Below are 12,313 nucleotides of genomic sequence, written 5' to 3'. Positions count from 1 at the left end.
GATTGACAGGCAGCCTCCCTGCCTGTCACCCAACTTCAGCTTGGCAGCTCACTGACCCTACCTCTCCTCTGACTGAAATGAGAGGGATATGGCAACTACCACCCTTGGGACTCTGGAGAGAACCGAATCCCCAACATAGCAAGACAGGAAGGGGAGAGGAAGAGTTTCCGCACAGGATCAGCCTGGCACACAGTGTGCACCCAGAAAATAGGTCAGTATCTTCCAGTCCCTGCTGAGTAAGTGGGTACAATATAGTGGGTCAGGGGTGGGAGGCATGATCAGAAACATTCATTCAACAAACATTTTGTATTTATGAATAATTACTAAGGGTCAGAAGTAGCACTAGGAATGGCAGTGGCGGGAGGGGTACACAGACTCATTTAAATATTTTAAAGCAATTCCTAGGTGTTGAGTAGTCTTGGCACTGGCTGATGTCAGGTGGAGAGAAGATAATGCATAGAATCACTCATTCACTGAATGAAATTTACTGAACATTTGCTAAATGCCTTGCACTGAAAATATAATGAACCAAACAGCGTCCGCAGTGTCAGTGGAAAGTTAAAGTGTTAGTCATGTCTGACTCTTTGTGACCCCATGGACTATAGCCCACCAGGCTCCTCTGTCCATGGAATTCTCTAGGCAAGAATACTGGAGTGGGTAGCCATTCCCTTATCCAGGGGATCTTCCCAACCCAGAGATTGAACCCTGGTCTCCTGCCCTGTGGGCGAATTCTTTACTGACTGAGCCACCAGGGAAGCCACAGTGGCAGGGCCCTCTGAAAACAGCATCTCCAGATAAGGAAACTGAGGCAGCAGAGCCTTGGCAAAGGGCTCACTGCTGAGGGCACCAGGGCTCCAACGCTCGGTCATCTGGATCCAGGTTGGCCCTGCTAACAGGGCCACCTCCCTAGCCTCCCCTCACATTTCCTTTCAGGGCACTGACAATGAGTCATTAACAGCGGAATTTTAATGGCAAAAGCACAGCAGTTCCAGGGGCTGCGAGGAAGCCCATCCCCTGGGGCTGTACAGAGACCGCAGGGACTGAACAGCTAAGGATTTTTGGTCCCTTGACAACATTCGTCTCACGACTCTCCATCCTTCCTTCTCCACAACGGGAGCTTAAAAACATCCCCTCTCTGTATCTGGCATGCCAGATTGGATTAGCACTTAATTTGTAACAACCGAGGGGGAGGGAGAGCCCTACCTGGCCATCACTACAGGAGGCCCAAGTTCCCCAGACTGTCTGAACTGCCCCTTGGCCCCAGGCATGACCAGAGAAGCTGATAATCAGAGAACCCCCAGTGACAAAAGGAGGGGAAGAGGCTGGGGAGCGTGGCTCCACGGGAAGGCAGGAAGTGACACTTTACACAGGGGGTGCCCCAGGAAGGTTTACCAGCTATCTGAGGGGAGCTGGGCTCTGTGCCCAGCTCTATGAGGGGAGCACTCGGTTAACCAAGTTCTTTACTGCAGGACTTCTTGGAACCTTGAATATGCTGATGTATATTGTGAATCTATAAAAAGGGGATGTCTAGTGCAGCGTTTCCCAAACTTATCTGACCACAGACCTTTTTTTTTTTTTTTTGCAGAGATGAGTACGCTGCACAGCTTAAAACCCTGAGCTTTAACCAGTGAGTGTCTTGAGCCCTTACCTGCACAACGGGGCCTCATGCTAAGTGCTGAGGATACTGGAATCCAAAGAAAAAGTCCCTGCTTCCAAGGAGCTATCTGTGGGAGGAAGCCACAGGAGGGGACCAGGCAGGTGAGGCCCGTGTTCAGGGCAGCCCTGGAAAGGGAGTAGAGGGCAGGGGAGGCACGGGAGCTGGAGGAAGCTTAGGGCTCCAGTGGCGAGACCACTAGAAGTGGGAGGGGGTGCGGCCGGCAGAGAGAGAAATGTGGAGAACTCCCCTCCTCAGATCCTACCCACTTGGAGCTAGCCATGCTGGGTGGTCTTTCCCATTTGAACAGTTCCTAGGGGCTTGGTCCTCAGTCCTTCCCACCCGCACCCTCAACCACATCTCTGCTATTGAACTTGGGCTAACATCCAGAAGCCGGGGAACAGCTATGCACAAATTCAGTAATTGGAGTCATTAGCGTTGACTCAGAAATCATTTTTTTCTATGTCTCTCTCTTGGAGAAGCTTTTAAGACCCTTTAAATTGGTTAATGGAGAGTTTAGATATGAGGATGGAGCCTCGGCTTTCAGCTTCCCCTGCCCGTCTCCCTGGCTTTCCCCAACATACTCAAGGGCAAGAGTGATGAGATAATCTCCAGTATCTCTTTTATTAAACTCCCATCCATTTCTGATACAAACCTTTCACAAACGAGGATCTCGAAATCTACACTCTCTGGTACCAAGACTCCGGGGCTCAATCTCCCTCCTGTCGGCAGGACGATAATAAGGCTTTCACATAAAACTGCAGTGACAACTGTACAAAAGAGCCCTGGGCCAGGGGTCAAGAGGCAGGATTCTAGTCCTGGCCTGATGACTCACAAACCCATGGAAACAGGGCATCACTCTGCCTCCTGGGGCCTGAGTGCGCACCAAGGTCCTTTGGCAGTGAAATGTCCCACCTCAGCCCTGGCGGGTAGGAGGGCAGACGCCGCTGCCCTTGGTCTACAGTTGAGGAAACAACACAGCGAGTCAAGCCACTGCTTCGAGGGGATGTGGCCAGAACCTGGGTCTTTATACACTTCCCTCTTCTTGACTGTGCTGGCCAGGTACTTAAGGTTCTTTGGGGAGGCAGGTGGATAACTGGCCTCTTCTTTGGGATTCAAGTTGTGGTATCTCTCTGAGAACTCGCAGGCTCCATCTTTAGGGCTGAGTGAAGTGTGAAGTCCTGAAAAAGTCAAACAGTTACATCAGGCCTTTGGACACTAAGCTCCTTCCTTCCAAATCAAAGGTGAAATGGAGACAATCATGGATCTAGTGGAGATGAACAAAAGCGGCATGATTCAGCGTTTCCTGAGCTGTAGGCGTTCACGGAAGCACCCCTTTGGATCTGTGCTCCTTTATGCAATGTCACAAGGTTTTTCTCGAACTGGATTCACTATTCTTTAATATCTGTGAGACTATAATATGCTAATCACATTTTATGATATAAACAATACAAATACTAAAATAAAAAAATATTAGCTTGAATGCTACCTAAAATCCTCTTGCAAACCACCAGAGGCACACACATCAGATGCTGGCAAAAAATTATGTAGTCTGAGCCTGAGGAAACTGAGGCCAGGCAAGGGGGAAGGGAAGTGATTTCTCAAAGACAAAGGCCAAGGCAAGGACCAGGGTCTCTGGCCCCTTCAGTATAAAGTTTTCCCCAGGTCAATGAAGGAATCTTTTATGCATAGATGAAATGACTGTGAATGCATCCACAGCTCATTTGTGGGCCTATGAGAAGTGATCGGAGTCATCTATTAGCCATGTACTTGAAATGGCTCAAAAACCTAAGCTCCCATGGAATTTCCACCCCAGAAAGGGATACTGACACCCTATTTTTGTTGCCATCTCACCTCCTTCCTGCCCGCCCCTCCCTCCAGCACCAGTGAGAGGTCCTGGTGACCGCATCTTATCTCACCTTAGCCAAAACCCAGTCTGACGAGACTCCTTTCCAAGGGGTAGGGGTGTTGAGGAATGGCCCTGCTGGGGGCTCCAGGGCTGGTTCGGAGATGCCCGCTTCTACAGAGGAGGCCAAGGTTCCCTGTGCTTGAGGCATGTGGCAGGCAAGAGGCTCCTGCCAGCAGGTTCCTGTTCAGGCTGCAGAGAGAGGGGCTGGAAAACGACTTCAGTCCTCTCACTGCTAGGTCGCTGGGCCCTGGGGCTGCGAGGAGAGGGGAGAGCAACTCTTACCCTGTGTTCTTGGACTTCTACTTTGGAGCAAGGGTTTCTTAAAGGACTTGGCTCCCCTGGCATTGTTCACCAGGTCAGCCAAATTGAGTCAGGGGTGAGCAGGGCTCCCAGAGCCCTAGACTGTAAGTCAGGGCCTGGAGGCAGCCTCAGGATAGTGTCCCTCCTGATGAGTCATCTGAGAGGCCACCACATATTCAACACCTACTATGCGCCAGGCTATGCTAAGCCCTTGGCTGTGATCTCATCTAATCCTCAATGAGTCTCCAGAGATTGATTCCAAGATGGCAGAGTAGAAGGACGTGCCCTCATCTCCTCCTGTGAAAGTACCAATAACTAGCTGTTGAACAATCATCAACAGGAGGACGCGGGAACCCACCAAGAAAAGATACCCCACATCCAAAGACAAAGGAGAAGCTGCAATGAGATGGCAGAAGGGGACACAATCACAATAAAATTAAATCCCATACCCTCCAGGGGGGTGGCCTACAAACTGGAAAATAACTGTATCACAGAAGTTCTCCCACTGTTGTGAAGGTTCTGAGCCCTACGTCAGGCTTCCCAGCCCAGCGAACTGGCAAAGGGACTGGGGATCCCCAGGAAATCTGACTTTGAAGGCTGGCGGGATTTGATTACAGGACTTCCACAGGACTGAGGGAAACAGAGACTCCACTCTTAAAGGGCACAAACAACCTAATGAGTTTTCAGACGTGAAGAAACAGAGGTGCAAGAACATGCAGTCCAAGTTCAGTGACAGAGCAGGAGTTAAAACTCAGGTTTGATCTGTCAAACTCAAAAAGCTGGGCTCATACCCACCACGGGAGCAGGAAGTAACAGATAGACAGAAGGCTACCGTCACCTGCTTCTCTGTTGCAGGGTACTAAGCTCAGGGAGGGACCTGATGACTGTGATTCTCGTCTGTACCTGCTGCCTCCGTGGAGAAGAGGGCCCGCAGCCTCTCCTGGGCGGGCGTGTTCCCCAGAGCCGCTGACTGCTGGTAACATCTCATGGCCTCTCCCAGACTCTTCTGTACCCCAAGGCCCTTCTCATAGCAAATTCCCAAGTGGTATCTGCTCTGTGAGTCCTAAAGGAAGAAACGGACAGACACACAGATGCACACACACGAAGGACTGAGAACTGAAATGCTGGGAGGAATGCAGGAGGAAGGCACAGCAGTCAGCAGGCTCGTGCTTCACCCCCGCAGGGTCAGGCCCAGCCCCGACTCCCTCACTGGACCAAGGGGTCTCAACTCTGAAGAGCCAGAGGCCCAGAACAGAGGAAAAAGGGATCCCTCCACCCAGAGCGATTCCAGCCAGAGCAGTGTGGAAACTTGCTGAGGATGGTACTGAGAGTGTCCAGAAGCGAAGTCTGCGAGAGGCACTCAGTCCTGCTATGGGAGCACAAGGAGTCAGGCCCCTAGGTTTGCCTGAAAGAGTCAGGAGCTGTTTCTCCTGGTAGAGGGTAGAGGCTGGGCTTCTGCAAGCCCTATATGCCTTCCTGATCTCTGCCCAAATGGTTACAAAGCCTATGTTACTGAGAACATGTTCCTCCTCCTTTGAAAGGTTAAAATGCTTTTATCCCTTTCCCTTTGGCTCTGGGTCCTCTCTCTCTCTCGCTGAGAACTAGCAGTATCAGGTAGGGATTAGGAACCCAGTCTGTACAGCCAGATGTCTGAATTCCAGTCTTGGCTTCGCCACTTCCCAGCTGTGTAACTTCAGACATGACAGTCTATGTCTCTGTGCCTGTCTCCTCATCTGTAAAGTGGGACTAAACAGCACCAACCTTATTAACCCTGTGGTTAAGATTAAATGTGTCTTTACATGGAAAGTGTTTAGATTAGTGTTATTGTTATCACACTTGTCATTGCCCACATTGTTAATCTCTCCCTCTCTGTAATAAATATTTTCATTATATTCAGCCTCCCAATCATGGTTCCATTTCTCTTCTGCCCTCTAAAGTCAAATTTCTGGAAAGTTTCTGTAACATGTAGACCAGAGTCTATGTAATAAATATGGTAGACTCATGGCTACAGGCCAGGTTAGAACACAGTCAGGTCAAAATACCCATGCTGTTATGCACATACGTGTTATACAACATCCCTTTGTGTACTTTTCCACCTGGCCTGCTGGGTGACTAACACAGGCCAGGGTGTCCCCAGGATTGTCCCTCATATGGTCCCGAGGCCCACCAGCTCTAGGAAGGCTCTGCAGCTATTTCATGGAAAGGCAGGCACAGAGGCTAGTACTGTTTGATGACACTGGTCCCCTTTTGACGGCTACTACAAATACTTTGGGCTTCCCATGTAGCTCAGTGGTAAAGAATTCGTCTACCAATGCAGGAGAGGTGAGTTCAATCCCTGTGTTGGGAAGATCCCCTGGAGTAGAAAATGGCAACCCACTCCAGTTTTCTTGCCTGGAAAATCTCATGGACAGAGGAGCCTGGCAGGCAAGTCCATGAGGTCACAAAGAGTCAGACATGACTGAGCATGCATGCCACCACTGCAGATACTTTGGACAACACAGAGTGAACAGAGTGAAAAAGGAGAAGTATTCTGATGCCCAAGAGTTCACTGAAGCCATCACCATGTTGGCCAGAAAGCAAAGAGGAGCAGCAGCCCTTATGCAGGGAAATTCTAGTACATGGCCACTGCTGGCTTTAATTCAGGGCTCCTGGTCCTTCAAGATACAACTCAAAAAATATATACACTGGTCAGAGACACTTGAGGATACAGCAGACCCACAGATGTCTTTTCAGTGATTCACAGTGACATAAAGCTCTGAAATTTCCTGCATTAAAAATATCTGTTTAACTCAATATTTCCTGAACCTATCTGAACATTTTTTCCTTTTATTATTTATGCTAATGCTCTCTGGAACAGACTCTGGGTCATGCTACCTGGATGCCAATCCCTACTTCATAGACAACCAGACATCCTCTACCCCCCAAACTGCTCAATGTCTTCATCTCACGTGTCTTCTGACTTCCCTGGACTAAGTTCCTTGTGATGGTACACCTTTTATGTGTGTGCTTTACAAAATCCTTTCACACTTATTATCTCAGTTAGATTCTGATCCTTACGACAACCCTGTGAAGCGGTAGGCAGGTCAGGCAGGCATTATTACTCCAATCTTAGAGATGAGGAAAACAAGTGCCCAGCTCAGTAGTATGCTAGTAAATGTCTAACAACTAGCTCTCTAAGGAGAAAAGCCCTGCTATGTAGCATTTGGCAATTTTGTGGTGCTAATGCTCCTCCCACAGCTGATTTCAAGCTAATGACAATTCTTTTACGCTGGTGTGAGCTGACATCAGCACACCACTGCCCAAGGTGCACACAGTAAGTTAGCGAGAGTTAAGGCTTGAAGCCAGCCCAATGCTCCTATCAACCTTCTTCTAAGCATGGTACCCATTCCCAAATCCCTTCCTCTATCCGATTTGACCCCCATCATGCCTGGATATGGAGACCTCATACCCCATTGTTGGCTGCAAGCCAAAGATATTTCACAGCTCTCCGCTCGTCCACGTAGGGCTCCTTGGTGAAAAGCACCCCGAGGAAAGCTTGGGCCTGTGGTCAAGGAGGAAGGAAAAAGGTATCCTGGTTACTGCCTAGTTCCACATGCCCCAAGTACCCAGGAAAGACCCTACCAATGGCACTCACCTCTCGTAAGCCTGAGTCTGCAGCCCGCTTCAGCATGGACACTGCCCTCTGCCGCTCAGGGTCCCACGAGGAGCCTGGGTCTTGTAGCAGGCACCTTGCATAGCGGTACTGAGCCAGGTTGTGGCCCTGGCTGGCAGCCAATTGGTAATAAAAGGCTGCCTGGGGTGAAGGGAAAAGTAGCCAGTCAACTGAGAACTCTGTAGGCTGCCTTTTTTTGGAATGAAGTTTTAAAAAGTTATTTTAATTAAATAATATATAATCATTGTATCAATAGATTAGTCAGAAAATACAAATAAGTCAAAAATAGAAATAAAATTCCAAGAAATCCTACCTTCTGAAGATCGTTCTTAGTTAATATTTTAGTGTACAGCCTTCCCCCATATGCTATAATATTAACATATATATACACATTATATATGTATTCACACACACATATCTAAGTGTGTGTGTGTGTGTATGTAGGGATAGAGAGAACTACACTATTTTGTAACCTATTCTTTTTTCACTTAACACTACACCCTGGTGGTTCAGTGATAAAGAATCCACCTGCCAATGCAAGAAATATAGGTTCGATCCCTGGTCAGAGAAGATCCTACATGCTGCAGATCAACCAAGCCTATGCGCCACAACTATTGAGCCTGCACTCTATAGAGTCCTGGAACTGCAATTACTGAAGCCCATGCACCCTAGAGCCCATGTTCTGCAACAAGAGAAGCCACCATGATGGCTTTGTTGTACTGCAACAAAGAGCAGCCCCCGGTCTCTGCAACTAGAGACAAGCCCATGCAACAATGAAGACCCAACACAGACAAAAATAAAGAAATAAAATAAATAAAACTGTTTAAAAAGCTGTTAGTTTAAAAAAAGTAATACACCATGAATACCTTCCCCTATAAATAAATATAGCTATAGTACATCATTTTTAAGGCCAACATAGATGTTACTAACCAATTCTCTATTGAAGGAACTTCAAATTGCTTCCTTTTTTTGGGCCATCATATACAATTCTAAGAAATAACATTCTTATGTACAGCATCTTTGCCTACCCTACTTTTTAGAATTAATTAATCCATTCATCAAGGTAACATTCTAGGTCATGAGGATATAGCTGCAAAGAAGAAAGACAAGGCCCCTGGCCTTCCTGTGTTTGGAGATTAAATTCTGAGAAGCTGGAGACTTATTTATTTTTCCCTCCAGGCTTGGAGAGAGAAGCTGGACTTTCCCAAGCCCTGCCCCCTGCTCATTTCTGCAGGTCACTATGGGCAACGCAGCACAGCAATGGGCCTGGGGCAGGAGGAGGTGCGGTACCTTGCTGGGGTCCCTGGGGGTGCCCCTGCCATGCTCGTGACACAAGCCCACGTTGTACTGTGCTTTGCTGTAGCCGCGGTCTGCTGCTTTCTGGAAATAAGAAAAGGCTGCCATGTAGTCCCCATTCTTCATGTTCTCTGTCCCTGTAAGAAAGCACAGGGTGTAAACACAGTTTCCTCTGTGAACTTCCCTACATCCTCAGTCAGATACCCAGAGGCTCCTTCCTTTCTTTTTTGTGCTAGACACTTTGCATGTATGTATTTCCATCCTCTGAGTATTTCCATCCTATACTCCATCCTTCTCTTGGGAACAGCATCCTAATTTCCCTTTGGGAACAGCCCTCCCCGCAGTGCTGTCAATCAGTGTGTGTCTGCTCTTCCCAACCAATGAGACCCTCTCTAAGGAATCTGAATCTGAATCTTGAATCTGATCTCTCCTGTTGCAACAGGATAGAGAACAGCCCCTGCAGGTTATTCTGATGGCAGCACTCTGCAGACACTGATGCTCAGTTACTGCCCTCTAGATTTCTGGAGCCTCTCTGATTCCTGTCCTTTCTGATTCCTTGGCAGGAAGCTATAGATCCCAATAGATTCCTTTTGTGCTTAGGTTAGCCAAAGTGGGTTTAGGCTGCTTGTCACCAATGTAAGACAACTGATAGAGCTGATACTGTTAATCCTGCTTTATGAGAAAACTGTGAGAGATAATATAAGAGAGCCCAGCTCCAAAGCCCATGTTCTTTTTATCATCCGAACAAAAAGGAAAACAGGGAAGAGGCTGGGCATGGCCTACTCTCAACTCTAAGCCTGTTTTTCCTGCCTGGGATGCCTTTTTCTGCCTCCATCATCAGGCCATCCCAACCTGCTTCTGCTCTAGAATCTTCAGACCACACTCAAGCTTTAAACACTCTTCTGGCACTTACTTCATATATAAGCCTTTTTCTAGGAACTAAACTGTTTCGAGAGTACAAGCCCTGTCTCCTCAATTAGACTGTAAAATCCCGGAGGCAGAAGCAGAAAAAGAATGTAGAAGAAATAACTCTGCATAGGGTGAAAGCTCTATACAAATGCAAAATATGATTATGGCTTACGCTCCCTTTGTGCTCTGCCACAGTGCTGAGCACTTGCTGAATAAATGAATATGTATATGAAGGAAGGAATGGGCAAGAAAATTCTCAGAAGACTGTCTGCCCATCAAAAATCACAAAAAGCTAATGAGGTGGAAGCTGGGTTCCATTCAGCTAGCAGTGAATGAGTCACCTCCTGACTGCCTGAAAACTCACTGTCAAGGGTTCACAGAGCTCTCTGTCCTTGAGGAGGAGACTCCAGAGGGCAAAGGATTCTACCCTGTCTCCATTCCCCACACTGGCTCCTCTGCCTTTAACCTAGACCAAGTCACTATCACATTTTGTTTAACCATCAGCTCCAAGCTAGTCTCCTGTTTCCCTTCTGGCATTCCTATGATCCACATCTGTCTACACAGCAGGCAGAAATTTTTTCTTTTCTTTTTTTTTAATTTGGCTGTACTTACATCATGCAGGATCTAGTTCCCTGACCAGGGATCGAAAGAAGGCTCCCTGAATTGGGAGCACAGAGTCTTTACCTCACTAGACCACCAGGGAAGTCCCACAGGCAGAGAGATCTTTGAAAAAGTAGATCAGATCACATCACTGCCCCCGCTTCCTGCTGCAGTACAAAAGCCCTCCAGTGGCTTCCTGTCTTACCCACTGTGGCTCAGAGGTCTGATCTGATCTGGCCCCTGCCTGTTTCTCTAATTTCATCTCTTTCTACTCTCCTGGTGATCCCTGAGCTCCAGCCACATTCACCCTTTTTTCCCTTTAAACAAACAAAACTCAATCCTGCCTCAGGACCTTTGCACTTGCTATTCCCACAGCTTGAAAGCTTTCTCCAAACAGAAACAAGACTGGCTTATTTTTGTCAGCCAGGTCAAGGATCTTTCCATCTATGATTCAGTCAGATCAAGGCCTTCCAAATCAGAGCTGCTCCTTGCCCAAGTCACTAATGCATCCCCCTGTGTAATTTTCTCCATAAGATTTATCATCAACTGAAATTCTCTTTTTTGTTTGTCAATTTTTGTTTTTCTCTTCCTCAGCTCACACAACAGCTCCATGAGAGTAAGGACTTTGTCTTGTGAATCACCGTGTCTCCAACAACTAAAACAGGGCTTAGCAAAGGTGACTGTTTAATACATCTGTACTGAATGAATCCCAGCCTTTTACCCACAGGCTCATTAGACTCCAAGAGATGCTGCTGGGGGTCTGGGCCTCCACATGAGAAGGCCTGAAACAAGCCAGGTCACTGTGGTGAATAGGACAAATGTTGAGAGGTATCTGGGTCTCCAGATGTGGGTAAGTAAGGGCACTTGAGGGCCTGCACCAAACCTCAGGAGACTGTCTTTGCCTAAGTGTGGCAAAAAATTCAAGGTATCATTGCAAGATTTTTCTCCTTCTTACACAGTAACAGAATTTCCAGGTAAGCACATGGTCGTTCAGCTAATGACTACATTTCCCAGGCTCCTCTGAGACTAGATATAACTTCAAGTCTTCATTCTGGACAATAATCTGTGCAACTTCTAGGTTGGGAAGGAGTGGTTCTTCAGCTTTCTCACCTTTCCCCTTCCAGCTGGAAAGTATTTGCATATGAGGCAAATGGGACCTTTAGCCTGTTTTAAGAATGGCAGAACTATTGGACTGAGAATAGGTCCCTGACACCACTGAGCCATTATGCCAGCTTTGGTCGACATACCTTGGAGAAAACAAACTCTCTCATGTTTATTTCGGAGAAGGCAATGGCACCCCACTCCAGTATTCTTGCCTGAAAAATACCATGGACAGAGGAGCCTGGTAGGCTGCAGTCCATGGGGTTGCTAAGAGTTGGACTCAACTGAGTGATTTCACTTTCACTTTTCACTTTCATGCATTGGAGAAGGAAATGGCAACCCGCTCCAGTGTTCTTGCCTGGAGAATCCCAGGGACGGGGAAGCCTGGTGGGCTGCCGTCTATGGGGTCACACAGAGTCAGACACGACTGAAGCAACTTAGCAGCATGTTTATGTTATTATTAGGCCATTTGCTGCCCTGACCTTATTTGACCTACCCCATATCTTTCCCATTTTCCCATCTGCCTTCCTTGAGGCAGGGTCCACCCAGTTACCTAGGAAGTTGAAAGCAATGGAAACACTGAGCTGGAAGAGCTGCTGAATGGAAGTCACGGCCTCCTCGAGGGAAAGACTTTTTGATTTCTCTTGTTCCTGGGGAAGAAACATAGACTCATCATGGGACAGTTCCCTGGGAGTGCTGCCTGTCTAGGGAAATGTTACGGGGATCCAGGTGGCCACATCTGGACAATACCTGCTTTTCGTCAGTGGGCTGAGGTTGGGCCGGCTTTGCCTTGGACTTGAAGCTACTGCTGGCATGCAGGAAGCTGATGTCACTGGGATCTGCGAGGGAAAGGGCAAAGGAGGAAGGTGTTATTTCTTTTTTCTCCCACTCT

General features: G+C 47.8%; 1 protein-coding gene across 1 annotated transcript in view; it reads right to left on the bottom strand.

Moving 5' to 3' along the window:
• Window positions 1-2,259: 2,259 nt before the first annotated feature.
• DELE1 (DAP3 binding cell death enhancer 1) overlaps window positions 2,260-12,313 on the bottom strand; it is a 47,376-nt gene continuing 37,322 nt past the window's right edge. Inside the window, exons 7-14 of the mRNA XM_061423802.1 lie at window positions 12,172-12,260; window positions 11,975-12,071; window positions 8,806-8,948; window positions 7,498-7,656; window positions 7,312-7,404; window positions 4,767-4,926; window positions 3,574-3,816; window positions 2,260-2,835 (exon numbers count right to left, since the gene is read on the bottom strand). Coding sequence (XP_061279786.1) covers window positions 3,575-3,816; window positions 4,767-4,926; window positions 7,312-7,404; window positions 7,498-7,656; window positions 8,806-8,948; window positions 11,975-12,071; window positions 12,172-12,260 — 983 coding nt within the window. The 3' untranslated portion in view covers window positions 2,260-2,835; window position 3,574. The remainder of the gene's footprint in view (window positions 2,836-3,573; window positions 3,817-4,766; window positions 4,927-7,311; window positions 7,405-7,497; window positions 7,657-8,805; window positions 8,949-11,974; window positions 12,072-12,171; window positions 12,261-12,313) is intronic.

The sequence above is a fragment of the Bos javanicus genome, chromosome 7 (assembly GCF_032452875.1).
Source record: "Bos javanicus breed banteng chromosome 7, ARS-OSU_banteng_1.0, whole genome shotgun sequence".
NCBI classification, from domain to species: Eukaryota; Metazoa; Chordata; class Mammalia; order Artiodactyla; family Bovidae; genus Bos; species Bos javanicus.
This window is presented reverse-complemented; position numbering and strand designations above follow the sequence as displayed.